The 15,681-nt window shown below is 40.5% G+C and overlaps 1 protein-coding gene across 4 annotated transcripts in view; it reads right to left on the bottom strand.

Moving 5' to 3' along the window:
* PLA2G4F (phospholipase A2 group IVF) overlaps positions 1-15,636 on the bottom strand; it is a 28,638-nt gene extending 13,002 nt beyond the window's left edge. For 2 of the 4 annotated variants that reach the window (XM_080395414.1, XM_080395415.1), the window contains exons 1-9: positions 13,689-15,636; positions 13,019-13,161; positions 8,799-8,871; positions 6,566-6,702; positions 5,119-5,247; positions 3,667-3,707; positions 3,018-3,060; positions 1,718-1,784; positions 1,249-1,418 (exon numbers count right to left, since the gene is read on the bottom strand). In XM_080395414.1, coding sequence (XP_080251540.1) covers positions 1,249-1,418; positions 1,718-1,784; positions 3,018-3,060; positions 3,667-3,707; positions 5,119-5,247; positions 6,566-6,702; positions 8,799-8,871; positions 13,019-13,161; positions 13,689-13,740 — 855 coding nt within the window. In that variant the 5' untranslated portion in view covers positions 13,741-15,636. The other 2 variants (XM_080395413.1, XM_080395416.1) reach the window with 2 other exon arrangements.
* Positions 15,637-15,681: the final 45 nt, after the last annotated feature.

The following is a 15,681-nucleotide window of genomic DNA, read 5'->3' as shown; positions in this document are numbered from 1 at the left end:
ACAGGGACAAACAACATGCATTTAGGTACAGGGCAAGCAACATGACTATGTTCCTGTCACTCTCCTACCTCTGATAAGATAGGAAAGGTCAGACTTGATAGCTTTGTGCTCTATGCCAGCTCTTGAAGGAGTACATTCTGCTAGCTACCACGGGTGGTTTGGTTGAGGTTTACCATCTGGACCAATCTCCACAGTCAACTTCTACTGTATTTTTGCTTGCCTGGCTCTGAGGTTTTGACTGCTTAAGTCCAGGTCTCTCTCTTCAGCTCATATTTGCTGCCCAATCAACCCCACTGCAAAGCTATTCTTCCATATTATTTTTTGTGTTCTCTTCTCATAGTTGCCTCTAGAGTAGTCAAGATCACCATCCGCATTCATGCTGCCCAACTGCTTGTGGGGATGAAAAACATCACAGAATATATAGTTTCCTTGCTCTCGTTTTTGGTGTTAGGCCATACTGGCAGCAGTTATCACAATGAATATTCAGCCATTCCTATGGGACAGACACACTGCGTGGGTATCTGTAGAAACTGTGAAGTTATAGACAAAGCTAAATAAACCTTTGCAAGTGGCAAGTGCTCCACAAGCTTCTAATAGAAAAGACTTTCTACAGAGTATCTCAACAGGCAAAAGGAAAGATGTCTTTAGGTGGCAAGCATGTGCAGAATCAGATTTTTTTAATCCCCAAGTTTGAACAGATTTTAAAGAGTTGGGGAGGGTATACTTTTAAGACAAGTTCACCTCCTTACCAAAGTCAAAGACTCAATGTGAAGTCTGACATTTTTCATCAATTTTTAAAATAAAAAATAGTAGTGTAAAAAGCAACACTAGAGAAAAACTTATATCTCTGCCCATAAATTTCTAATATATAACCAAAAAATAATACATCCATTCAAGACAGGCTTCTAGTCTAGAAAATTTTGATCTCAGCGGTTACAACATTATAGAGTTCAGTTCAAAAAGGTGTAACTGTAAGTGATTAGTAACCTTCATAATAGATGGTCTGCAGCACCACATACATATAGGAGTCCACAAGAAATCTGCTTCCAATGCCAGCTTTTGATATCCACAGGTACCCAAATAATGTACCCAAAACTGACATCCCTAAACATCTGAAGTTGTCCCTGGTTTCTTACGTTAAATTAAGGCCATTCAAGTACATTTTCATAGTCCAAAAGGCACTGCTTTCAGAACAGATTTATTCAAAAGTAGGCTGTAAAATTCCTAGCAGTCAGCCCAGTTGCTTACCTGTAAGACAGATATGGTTTGCTCCAGCTCCACTTGTAGTTCTGGACACATTTCTTTATCCATATGAAAGACAAATGAGGTTCCATAATCCTTCTCATTGTCTAGTCTCCAAGGAATGCACAACTGCTTCTGATACGCCCCTGGAACAGACACCTTGACCTCACAGCTCCCTGTGCATTAGAATAAGAAGTTTAGACCACAGGAACCATTTAAATAGATGCTGAAAATCAGGTACTTGTTAAGTATAGCTAAGATGATGAAAACACAAGCAAAAACTCTTCTGAGGTACCTAGTGAAAGTGACATGATATTATTTAGCATTAAAAATAAAAGCAAAATTAACTTTAAAAGTCAATTTGCTAGTCAGTAAATAAAAATGTGCTGGATAGACAGAGAATCAAGTCTCCCCTCTCTCCCAAGGAGTAAACATGCTGAAAAGTAGATCTGACAAACTCTTCAGGCAGCCCTACCTTGCTGTTTCTCTTTTTTTCTTTCCTCTTTGTTGATAGTGCCTTGCAAAGACAAGCAAGGATGAACCTATGAAAAGAAGAAACCAGTTCTGGTTATGAGATTTTTAGTTTACTACTGTGTTGAAACTTAATCCACCTACTATAGAAGATGTAGATTTACAACTGCAAGCTGTCAAAAAAACCCATTAAGTATTACATTGATCTTTCAAATAAAGGGCAAGTTGAGCAAATATCCCATCCTGCTGAAACATTTCAAAATCAAAACTACCCTTCCTATTCCAGTTACTGGAGGTTTTTTTGTTTGCAACCAGTACTTCATAGTTACAAGTTCTCAATGCCAGGGGTTTTTCTGTTTACCTTGGTTTAATGTATGTGTGAGTACCTATTCTGAGCCCGTGCAGATCCAAGCAAACACTTGATAAATTCTGCCATGACTTTCTGTCCTGGATTGTCCACATGCTCATGAAGTTTAGTCTCTCACACCGTTCAATCATCAGCTTCCCTTCTAGGGCAGCAGATAAAATACTTAATTGGCCATAATTGCCCTAAAGGATAAGAAACTCCTCCACTGCTTGAATATAAGACTATTTGCTAAGGGAAATGGGAACACAAAAGTCTCTCTCCTGTGAAATAGTTTGCAGAACTGTGCTGTAAAATGCCACCGACTTTTCCTGAAAAAATGTTAAAACTCTACATTTCAACAATGATGAACTCCTTCCCATCCTCTTTTCCTTATTAAAAAACTTTGGTCCCTTTCCTTTGAGGGGACAAAAGAGGTGAAAACACCTGTATTTTTAAGATATAATGCACTGATTTTCTCTGATTAGGACTTTTCATCCTAATGGATGTGTCTATTCTGTGAGGGTAGAGTCTGGAGAGTGGGAAGCATCACTTACTTATTAATGGTACTGTTAAAAGCTTATAAATAATAGGTGTTAAAGTGGCAGACTGTACCTGGCCAGCATCTACTCTAGAAACTCAGTAAAATGTGCAAGATTCACTAGCCTTCTAAAGACGTTTTTTGTTTACATCTTTTAAAACAACCCCACTGGAAAAAAAATCAACAAAAAAAACAACCAAAAAACCCAAACTACCAAAACCAACCCTTTCTGTGAGTTGGTATCAAGTTTTAAAAATTGAGGAAGCTTTTTAAACCAAAATTAAAAGAGAGGCAGATGCTGGAGAGAATAGGAGCTATTTGGAAGCCAGGAAGCCATTCTCAACAATTCTTGTCTTCTTGCTATTATCTATCTTCAGGAGTAAATGCCAACATGTATGTAATTGGCTTCCATGTACTCACCACAAGGGCTCCATTAGTCAAAACCTCTGTAGGGGCATCTGAGCTGTGAAAGGAAGAGATTTAATGCAAATTAGTTTTGTTACTAATTTACTTCATCCTACTTTACAAACTGCCTGGATAAACACTGGGGGAGAAAGTCCTCAGTGTGAGAGATCTATGCAAACTAGATTGACACAAGTATACTCTTCATGGAACAATGTGGGGGGAAATACTGAAGAAAAAAATTGTGTGCAACTATAAGCATGTGCTATAAGGTCTCCCCATCTCAGTTATTTTGACAACCTAGAGAAAAGCTGGGCTTAGATTGACTGTCAGATAGATAAAGCTTTTATTTCTTTATATTGCAAGGTTAATTGTGAAAGCTTTCCACTCCTAAGTAATTCATCTACAAAATGTTCATTTCTTTTGCAGCACTGCCATTCCCACAAAGTCCAGCAAATTTTATTATTTTTTTTTAGTATCCCAAAAGTTTTGGTGACTGGTGTTTTAAGGATATTTGTGATCTGCCATTGCTGAATCAACTCAAACATCACCGAGAACTGTTAAGCATTAGCCTTTTTATGGACAAGACTGTCCCTGCCCAGAAAAAGCAACTAAGAAAACGTATTGGCAGAGCACAAGTTCTTTCAGCTTTTCAGGTGAGACTCACCATTTCTCCAAGTAAAACTCTACATCCAGCTCTTCATTAGCCTTTAAAAATAAAAGTTGGACACAGGTGACCCTTGATCTTGAATATAAGGCTTTTTCCAAGAGATTAAGCTTTCTTCCTGTTACAAATTATAGTAACTACTTTTGTTGCTTTTACAGAAGCTCCAGTTTTTTGGAAGGTTGAAAACTCATGCTTTTTGTTGTTACTCTTTTAAAGATTCCTCTCCCCCTGGACATATCTTATATGACAAGACACAAGTACACACAAGTGAGAGCTGGGTCTCAGATCCACTACTCTGCTAATGAGAAAAAAAAACACTCTTCTGGCTCAAGTATCACTGCAGTGCCACCTCCGCAAACAGGTTCTACATGAGGTTTTGTGCTTCCTCCCATTTATTATTTCAATAGGTTGCTCTCTTCACTCATTGCTGTCTTTGTATTGTACACTTTGATCCAACCATCTTTGCCCCTACCATAGCATACAGTAAATGCTCGATAGCAGACCTAATGCAGCTTTTAAAATAACCAAGTAGAAGCCAATCTAGGTAATTCTATTTACTAAAGTTTCTAGTTCCGTAATTACTGATCAAGATGACTTAAGCATTTAGCAAACAGGATGGCTAGTGGAAAAAAGGGAGTTTCTAACCCTCTTTCTATGATTACAAATCATTTAGAGTGCTTGTAACACTGACCAAAACCTTCCTGCTAACTTCATACCAATTAGCTTGCTTCTGACTGCACCAACAGCACTGAAGTCCAATTTCTCAAGAAACATCACTAGCTTCCCTTTAATCCAGATCTACTGTACCAATGTATTTGAGGCAGTTACAAAAAAGATCAGAGTGGTGATGTGGCTTTAGGTACATAAAACAAGCTGTCTTATTGCAAGTCCATAAACAGGTCCATGGGGACTGAGAGCAGCTGATATGCACCAATGTCACCCACCTGAAGCAGAGGCTAAATCTAACTGAACATATCTCAGGGACGTAAGATTTCCTTAGGCTTTTGACTTATTAAATATAGAGCTAACTTTTACAGCAATAAACTTCTTCACTGCAAGCTGATGATGATCAATTAAAGACTGTCTGCAGACCCCACAATGACTGCTGCCTGTAAATGCTTTTAATTTTGAGCCCACTTTATGCCCCTCTAGTCTTCTGAAAAATCAATACCCTTTAAAGGTGTTTTAACATCTTCTGAAAGACAGCAGTCATTCCAAGTTTTATTTAGGTGGGCATCTCAAAAGCTGTGGAACACATAACACAAAAAAAAAAAATCACTAGGGATTTTAGAAACATCTGACAGTAAAACCATATATGCTGTCATTACCTGCTGACACATTTTCCCCTTCTGGCTTCTACAACAGAAAAGTCAACCAGCATGTACTGCCAGATTTCTGTAACGATGAGCTGCCGCTATTCACAGTTGACCTGGGTAGAAGCCAAAGACTAACCTCAGGGTTCAACCTGAAAGTACGCAGCAGAGGCTGACCCAGCTTCATGCCCCCTACATCAAAGACAACAGATGTGAGCTCATCGCTGACGAGGACATCCTTATCATAGAGTGTCAATTCCAGAATGTTCTAAAACCAAACAGAAACAGCCTCAGATGATAAGACAGAAACACTTCCATAAACCTGGGTAGCTGTATACAATGGACACTTTAAGCATTAATCAATACCCTTCCCACTCCTGAAGAGAATTCACTGTTTCCAGCAGGGCTTACAGCATAGTTAAGCAAATAGCTCCTAGGTAACAGTTTTTAGCTAAGATTTTCTGAGATTCCCAAATAAAGAGAGGTCCCAGATGAGTGCATGTGCCAGTATTCTCCACCACCTTCAGGTACAGATTTGCCTGAAGAAGCAATAGCAATTTCCACTCTTTCAGCATGATTTAGTCCAGGATGTTATAGGGAACTATCACTTCCTGCTCAGCAGTCTCAGAGCAGGTAAATCCAGCAGAAACTAATTCAAATAAACATAGTATATATGGCACCTAAAAAGTGGCCTTGCAACAACTTGTCTCTTCAAGGAGACAAGACTCAAGTTAGAATTGTGCTGGCACAGTCTCGCAGCAGTAACCAGACTAAGGCCTCATGCAGGGGGGGCTGTCCCCCATGCAAGGGAAGAAGAAGGTCACACGCTCTAAAGCTTAATTTGCAATTTCCTTATGATTTAGGTCAATTACTATTCTGCCTTTGTCACCAACCATTATGGAAAGGTACTCCAGTGAGGGAGTTTGTTTCTTGTTAATAAGCACCTTATTCCAAAGGCTAGGATGCTATTGAAAGCAATAGTGTCATAGTAAATCTAACCTTTTAAAGTACAGTTTCCTTCCATCTACCATTAGCGTCTACTTTGAGAATGAACGCTGACAATCTGAAGACTTTGTTCAATACTCTATTGGTCCTGCTCAGACAGATGTACTGTCTCTAGGAGTTTGAATTTTGCTTTTCTTGATCATAGGAATTGATGGCAAAACATGACTGAATGAACTAAGCGGCAATGTGACTTGAAATTTAGTTCCCATTACCTTCACTCAGCCACTTGGCTGTGTAAGGCAAGTAGAACTAAAGAAGGTAACAGCTACTCTGTCAAAGTAAAAAGCAACCTTCAAATAGAAACTTGCTTTACCAAGGAACTTCCTTGTACCGCCATAACTCCCCTTTCCTGAATTGCATCAGAAGGATATTTATGGAAAATTCTAGCTGCAACTTGCATAAGTGCAGTTACGAATTGCTGTGGTTATCACTGGACATGCATGGTACAGCTTTTTGTACCACTGAAAACAACTGATACCTTACAAGCACCACTGGTTTTGAGGGTAATAATGAATGATCAAAAGTTAAGCCAGTACACAAATGCACACAGCTCAATCAGCTCCACAAAGCGCATTCCTTACCTTAACAGCACTATGGATTCGATACTTGAAAGTTTCATTCCATTCTGGGTTATCAGAGTTGTCAACAACCTGAGTTCGGAACACTTTGGGAGATGCAGTGGGCAGCTTTAGTTCCACATAGCAGTCTGCCTTGGACACTAGAGCACAGTGTAGAGACAGATATCAGAATAATGTTAATCAAACATACTCTTTCCCATGAGCTCATTTTCTAGATCTCATTGCATCATAGAAACTTGCAAAACCAAGGCTGGACTTGTAAAGCAAAAGCCTTTAATGAAATACACATTTTTAAACAGCATCAAAGTGAACATTAGGCACTTCTATTTATTTTTTCTGATTCATTCAAACCATAAAGCCCTTCATAAAAGGGACTATCATTCAAAATGAAGAATGTCAACTTTTCAAAAAAAGACTACTGCTGATATCAGGCCCATTGCCTCTTGTTCTGTTACTGGGCATCACTGAAAGAGTGTGGCTCCATGTCCTTAACACCCTCCTTTCAGATACTTGTCCACATTAATACGGTCCCCCTGAGCCTTCTGTTCTGCAGACTAAGCAGTCCCAGAACTCAGCCTTTCCTTATATGAGAGATGCTCCGGTCTGTTTACAGTCTTAGTGGCCCTTCAATAGACTCTCTCCAGTAGCCCAAGTATCTCTCAGAGGAAAGCCCAGAACTAGACACAGCACTCCAGACGCAGCCTCACCGCTGCTGAGTAGAAGGGAAGGATCACTTTGCTTGTCATCGCCAACACTTCTCCTAATGCAGCCCAGGACACTGTGAGCCTTCCTTGCAGCAAGAGCACACTCCTAGCTTATGGCCTGCTTGCTGTTCACCAAGACCCCTGGGTCTGTTTCTGCAAAGCTGTTTTCCAGTTCATCAGCCCGCAGCGTACACTGCTGCACAGGGTGCAGGACTTCCACTTCTTTTTGTGTTCACCTGCACGAGGTTCCTGTCAGCCTACTTTTTCAGCCTGTTGAGGTCCCTCTGGATAGGATTGTGACCCTTTGGTGTACCAGTCACTACTCCCAGTTTTTTTAACATCAGCAAACTGACTGAGCATATACTTAGCCCCATCACCCAGATCATTAATGAAGACATTGAAAAAGATGGGGCCCAGAATTGACCCCTAGGTTACACCACTAGTTACTAGCTTCTAACTAGACTTTGTACCACTGATCATCACCTTCTGAGCTCTGCCACTCGGCCAGTTTTCAATCCAACCCTGTCTGCTTATCCAGCCCATATTTCATCAGCTTCTCTATAAGAATCTTATGGGGGACAGTGTCAAAAGCCTTACTGAAGTCGAAGTAGACAATATCCACCACTGCTATACCCACATCTAGTGTGGCCAGGAGGTAAGCTTTCCGTTTCTTTTCTCTGAAAATAACCTATTGCCTCAGATTCCTTCCTTCTTCCAGTTAAGGCCCCTTTAACAACATAAGCATGGGGACCATTCATCACACCAATTGCACAGAAAGGCCATAAAATGAACCTCTCTTCACAGTGTGACTCTAGCCCTCAGCCTTTCAGAAGGGTTCTTCATTCCCTGGACAGTCATTTAGCATTCCAGCTGTTCAATGTTGGATGTCAGATATAAACTTAAAGCAGGCAGACTACCTTACTACATTATATCTGAAGTAATTGAATCTCAAATTACTTTTAAAGATCCAAATGACCCAAACAGCCCTGAGAGCTTTACTCAACACAGATGCATAACAGGAAGGGAATATATACCATGCTATCAAAAACAGGAACAGGTAAAAAGCAGCTTGTCCTGGAATCAGACAACCACCTACCTCCTTGAAAAGTTTCAACGACAAACAAAATAGCAGGCATGTGAAAGAAAGCACTGCTACAACTGAGAAACATCTGGAATCTAGAACTGAAGATTGCTGCTTCCAGGTGTAAGACGACTGCTCAGCAGAAGCAAGCGTGAAACTTGCCATGGCCAGAGCGCTGAATCCAGACCAAGGAACACAAAACGGGCCACAATAGAAGATGTAAAGAAGCAGGGAAGCAAAACATTACCAGGACTTACCCAATCTAATTCTGCATAGTAGAAGGGTTAATTTGCAGCTTGGCCTCAGATCAAGCTTTACAAGAGAAGCCTTTATTCAGACCAAAGACAATACACTATGTGTCAGTAAGAAGTTCCCATAACAACGTCACCTGTGTTACAGATAAGCAACAAACAAACTATCTGTTTTCATATAAACTTGACTAAATACTTACGCAGATCTGTACCCTTGATGTTTCTGGCTTGGAGGACTTTTACTGTTAGGTTGTAGTAAGGGTGCTTCTCCCACTGAAAAGAGAGGAACAAGCTCAGCACCTGTCTCAGTTGCAGTGCCTGTTCTATAACCACACTAGTATCAGTCCAGAGAAATGGATCAGACCAGCCAACCCAAAATAAACTATTGAGTCAGTCTGGGAACATATGCAGCACTCTCAGTGCCCTGCAAGAAGACTAAAGGAGTCTAGAAGGAAACTAAATTCCCTTTCAGCAGGGCAATGAGTGATGTCTTAGGGTAACTCCTCACAGACTTCAGAAAATAAGCTCCTTATTTAGGGCTTCCTCTAATTATAGATCAGTTTTGAATTCCTTCATTAGTTCATTCCTGCTGGAGGATAAACAGATACTAAAGCTGCTCAAATAATTTTAATCATGACTTGGATAAATTAAGACTACTTGCCAAGGGCATATGCATGCTTGAGTAATACCAGACATGACAAGAATCTTAACAGCATGGTCTAAAGACGTAAGAAGCATATGCTGTTTACAATGAGGGGGGAAAAAAACAACCACCAAACCACTTTCTTGTAGGAACACATACTTCATGGCAGTCTGAGCAAGAAAAGGCAAACCTTAAATTCCTTTTCATTCTGGACTAGTTACTAGTATCAGCACTCTAAACATGCATGTGCCACTTCACAAGCACAGATCAAAATGTAATTCTTGCTCTTGAAAGCTTCTGGGACACTATTTTTGGAAAGTAATATTAGTATTTAGATGTCTGGATGTGAAGAGGGGGAAAAAAAAGCCTGACTGAATCCTAGAAGATCAAGAACTAGCAGGGGGAGGGCAGAAGAAGACCAGAGAAAATACCTTGAAGGGATTTAGTGCAGAGACTGCCCAGCAACAATTGTATACGGTGAAAAGAATGGGATTCTGCCTCATTTCCATAAGTTATGACACAATCCTGGCAGGCTAAGAACTTTTTCTATTCTTAAATCTCATTTCAAAATGCTTTTCACAAGTGGTCACTATTTCATGTTCATAATTTTCTACATAGCTGACCTGGGACCAGACTTTAATTTCAGATAGGCTAAGTATTCATCTACAACTGAATTCAACAGGATCTTCACTTACAACAAAGTGCTGCAGAGTGCCATTATTATATAAAAACATAGGCCCTACATATCACTAACTAGGATCTCAAGGAAACCAATGAACCTTGAACTGTCAAACTTCTCTTGAATATTCCTTAGCTGATAACTGGAACTGTACTATGTTTGTTAGGCAGTCACACGCTTGTGGTGTTTTACTTCTTATCACTTCAAAGTACTTCTCAGCTTACCAGGTGAACAACACAAAACCAAGACACACATTGTATATTGAATGTCTTTGTATTAAGTGACTACCATCCACCCTGATGAACGAGTGAAGGATAAAAGTTACACACATTGTCTAAGATCTCTCACACTGGTGCCAGATTAAATTTGTGCAAATAAATTCCAATTATATTACTATTACTCTTAAAGTGTTCTTATTTGCAGTATCAACATGTTGAACATACTCTTTCCCTGATCTGTTTCTAGGAGCAAGGCATACCTTCACATTGAACTTAACCATGAACTCTACCCTTCAGATGCTAGTTTTTCTTTTAAAACTTTTCCTAATCACCTCTATTTTGCTCAACCACCAACGCTAGTTTCTGAGGCAATACCTAACCTCCTTGCTACCTCATCAGGTTGCAGAATGGACTACAGAGAGAAATTTAAGATTGCATATGTTATTCTCACCAGCTTCCTAAAGGTGCTGCAACTCTTCAGGTTGTTGAGAAATGAAGCTACATAATCACACTCCCACTACTGCCAAAGCAATCTTTACTCACGTAGCCTGGCTATTGCCTGAAATTCAGACACTATCAGCAGAGGAAGCACAGAACACCCTGAAGATAGCATAGCCTTCTTTTAACCCACACCATCTGTCAACGTATAGTTACATGTTCAAAAGAAAGTCCTTCTGAAAGTCTCTAATGAACTTCGATTTGCAGTCAGTCATCAAACAGCTGAGGACACATTTTCCACGCCCAGATCATAGTTTAAGGGCATATAACAGACTTTTCACTGGGCTTACAAGTCTGTGCTATACCAGAACCCTCCCATCTGCTTTTTCTATTTGTCTTTTAGCCAAGGCACAGCAAGGTCATAGCATGGTGCAAGGTGAGCTTACAGAGTAATGAAGCTTGAGAGTATTAGATATGATCCATTTGAATGTGTCAGGGAAAAGGCAGGCAAGAAATCTGTACGGGAAATGAACAACAAATAATGACAGTTTTGCCTACACCAGTGTACATGACAGCATACCAGTGTATGCGACTGATGCAACCAAACAATTTCTACTTTGCAGCTTAAGGATTTTTCAGAATCACCCCTTTTCCAGAGCTCAAGAGAGTTCATTTGAAGCAAAAAGACCTTGAAAGCCTTAAATGAGGGTACAAAACTGAATTTTCACACACTCAGCCCCGCTAACCACTGTCTGTATCTTCCCTGTAAGCTGAAGATGCTGATGCAGCAGCAAGTGACTGCAAAACAGATTACCCCAGCTGCAGGACCCAGCAGTCTTTATTCTCATATGGCCCAGAATACTTGCCTTTATACAGGGGGGTGTAAGTGCTGGGATCCACTCCACATCTCTCAGTGGATGCAGAGGACTCACTATAAGCATGCCAATCTCATTACAAAAACGTTGTCAATAGCAAATAAAAATGTAACTCCTAAGCCACGTTTTCTTTTGTGTTCACAGCTACTAGGCAAATCAGGTGGGCAGAGAAGTGTCTGGTCTACCAAGGAAGCACTCTCTCCCCTGTTCCTGCTCCCAAGGAAAACACTGCTGCCTGTAATTCCCTTCCTCATGGCCAGAGTGCCGGAAGTTTGCTTTTAAACCAAAAAGCAAACTCAGATGCCCTAGGCACCCCTAACTTTCCCTCCACCCCCAGAAGTGTACACCTACAGTCATAAAAGGAGACTTCAGACCCAGTTCACAAGAACCATGATCTTCTGGAAGGCAAGTTTTATAATCAGTCAGGCAATACAGGTAGTGTTACCAGCTTGGTATCACAATAGTGGCAAACAGTGGGCTTGTTTCCAGTTTACCATTGTCTTTAGATATGTGAAACCAAGGCTAAGCTTTGGAAAATTAGAGATCTGATCACGCTGAATTCACCTAGAAAGCCAAAAGGGTGATCTTCTGTTCCATCTCTTGCTCAGTTGCTATTAACTAGTCAATACAAAATCTCTCCACCCCAGCCAGCATAAGTTTGCTAAGTAGTGTTGAAATTTATATAGTGAGCACCTAAAGGGGAAACATCACATCCAGTGGTTTATGGGTTAATGGAATTCACACAGGCTAACACTAGTCTCTTCTACCCTGATTTTCCAAGTACTAAACTACAACATTAAAAAAAAAATCCACCACCTATCAAGATAATTTTTATCACAGAGCAAGCAGAAGTGTGGAGAGGCATACAGGCAGCAAGCCATACCATCTTGTGACATTTAACAGTCACCTCAATTTTAAGTTGCAGATTTTGGGAAACACACACACACACACAGGTAATCAGACAACAGATCAGACCTCCAAAGCAAAGGCTCCTTCACAAACATTTAGTGTAATTCAAAATCAAGGTTACTGGCCAGACTGTCTTACACAATGGAATGATCTTACACCAGTTAAAGGACAAACACACTGAAACCACTTTAATGTAGTTGTACTGCATTATGAACAGGGGGTGAAGTAATCATTAATCTTTGTCTACTTCAGACCATTAAGCCCCATGGGATAAGGTAGAGAGCAGAAAGGAAGTGAATGGTAATCAAGGACATTTTGCAAGAAAACACATAAGCAGTATTTTGTCTCTACTGATGAGAAGCACAGTCTCCTGAACTCTCCCCTGCTCCACCAAAAGTACCTGACAGCTTAACTGTTCCCCGAAACCTAAGGAACCAGAGACCTGCTCTGCATTGCCTCACACAGACCCCGAATTTAGTAAAAACCTGGAACATCCATTAGCACACTTTTGTTATCCAAAATCTTCCCCGACAAACTTTTTGATCAATTCCTGCACAAGTGCAGGCCTGGTTTTCCACACATGCAGTCACAGCAAGTCACTACTGAACACATTGGCTAAGGAACGCTGTCTCAAAAACAGTGCTACCGTTCCTCTTACCCGCCAGTGATAAAACCCAGTCTCCTTCCTCTCCTTCCTTTGGAAAAGCACAGCTGCCAGAAAAGGCAGCACTCTGGGTGGAAGCGGGCCCCGCAGCACCTCATGGAACATGGGGAAAACGCCCTGTTGTCTCCACAGAAAACCTGACAGGGAAATGCAGAAAATAAGAGTCCCTGGACCCTTGGCTGTGGCAGGCTGCAGGCCACCGGCTCCGTCTGAAGTCTGAAGCTTTGCTTTGCGCAGGACCGGGCTGCCTTCCAGCTGCAAGCAGAGGTGTGGCCTGCGCTTGACAAACAACCCAGTTCAAAACCTTGCTGGCAGGTTTTTCAAGTACTGGTAAGAAGATAAGGGCAGCAAAGCAGCACTGGACGGACATGGAAGCCCTAGGTAGGAGGAAGCACCGCTCAGTGATTCTGCCACAACCTCAAAACCCCTAGCCCAGATTTACTTTGAGTGTTCCAGTAACCTCATCTAGAACTTTGGCCATTTTAAACCCTTTCAAAATTTCAGCATACCCTAAAAGAATATTTTTAAACAGAAATACCCATCTTACAAGGCTGAAGCAAATCCAGATTTGCCATTGACTGCAGCCATTCAGAGAAGCTGCAGGGAGGCAAGTAGACGCTGCAGCTTGGTCTGCGTTAGGACGCCCCAGAGGACACTGACTCACCACCTCTCCTCACTCTGTGAGCAGCCTCCATGGGTCCCCCCTTTATTCTCATTTTCCATGTAGCAGTCCTGATTCTTCCACCAAAGATTCCTGAAAAATGGTACAACTGATAGAGCAGGTTTTTTATTTTTTTTAATGAGTCTAATGTGCCTTAAAAAACATTTAAGCAGCAAAGGAGATTACCTGGAAGCAATTAGTTTATTAACAGCTGCTGACAGTTGGCTTGTCTGGAACTTTTATTAAAGAGCTTGAAATGAAGCTAAACAAATTTAAGTGTTTCAACAATTAGAAAGTGGCAGAGAATGTACAAAAGCCAGTAATGCAGCGTATCACCAGTTCTACACAAACATGAGAATGTGACACATTCTCAGCAAGATCCCATTCATTAATCATTTCCTGTCATTAGTGTCAGTCACTAGATCAGAATTTAAGAAAATTAATAAAAGCACAGGCACTGACATCTGGAACACAAGTCAGTCCAAGTTAGCAAATTTACAGACTTAAGAGTCAACGCACAGGCAAAAAGCAAACACCACCACTGCAAAATGATCAGCAATGGCTGTAAAGCTCTCATGTGGTACTAAATGGTATGGTAAAGATAAGACACTGGACTGAAAAAGCAGTTTCTTTGCATTTCTACATACCACTGCACTGAAAGTCAAGGGCTATCATACTAGGTTTTATCTACCTTTGAAAATTGCAAAACCATAAGTGTGATTTATTTATATTTAATCTAATCTAAGCTTGACTATAAATTACAGTAAAACTGAGGTGGGCTCACACAGTGAGCTAACATGGAGAAATCAGACTTACTATAAACAGTTTACTACAGGCAGTAAATAAAGCCTGTACTTTATCTTGTGAGTGTCCAGTTGCATTTAAAATCTGGCTTACCTGTGTTCTCCTAAAGTTCTCTCTCCTCTTCCAGTGAAATCTCAGCACAAGGATCTCATGTTTATAGAATTTCTCTTGAATTTCTCTCTCAAGAAAAATCGAAAGCTCTTTAGAATATATGTTTAAGATTTGTTCCATTAGCAAACAGTGTTTGCGTGCAGTTTTAGCTATCTACAGACTCTGTTCACAGCCAGCTTAATATCCAAAGAGAAGCTACTTGCTTTTGTCATTTCCCAGCAGACTAAGGAAAAAAACCAAAAGATGAGGCAACAGCCTCACACCTGGTAACTTTACTTCTGCTTGGATTAGCATCCCCATAGTGGTAAAGGTAGATGTATATCTACATTTATTTCAGTTATTTTTTTGTCAGCATGAATAGATGACACCAACTATACTATACAGTATTTAAAATATGCACAGATATCACAAGGCACCCCTTTAGCTCTCCTCTTAGGGCTGCTAATGGGGGCAGAGATGCAGTGCATAATTAGAAGAGATCAAGATTCCAAAGGATGCTAGCAAGGTTTGATTTGTGGTGTGGTTTTTTGGAGGTTTTGGCGGGGGGCGGGGGGTGGTTTTGGTTGGTTGGTTTTTTTGGTGGGTTGGTCTTCTCCAGAAATAGCCATATACTTAATTGTGCAATATGGAAACAAAAGACTATTATTCAGTGCTGATTACTCCCATTTCTACAGAATGGCAGAACTGGAGATCTATATTCTACTTCAAACGCTAGACTAGTCTATGACCTACAATTCAAACAGCTGCAAACCTGTGAATCTAGAAATTTCCTGACTTAGTCACACAGAGCTCAACATTTCTCCCACCCCAAAATAGCATACCACCACTCAAAAAAAAAAAATTGTCAGTAATTTTAGTGTTCTCTAGTAAGCACATATTTAATGGTACAAGACTTTCAAAAAATTACTCAAAGAGAATACAAAAGTGGTGTAGTAGGATTCTGAGAACATTCACGAGCATACTAAAAACTTGTAGATTTAAAAACCAAAGGTGAGAAGCGATGACAGCTCTCATATGACATGGTCTCATCTGAGTTACATATACTAAAGCAGAAGTGATACTGGGAGTCCCTGCATTGGGT

This window comes from Falco punctatus (assembly GCF_963210335.1).
Source record: "Falco punctatus genome assembly, chromosome: 7".
In the NCBI taxonomy this organism is placed as follows: Eukaryota; Metazoa; Chordata; class Aves; order Falconiformes; family Falconidae; genus Falco; species Falco punctatus.
Note: the sequence above shows the minus strand (reverse complement) of the source record. Positions and strands in the feature narration are given on the sequence as shown.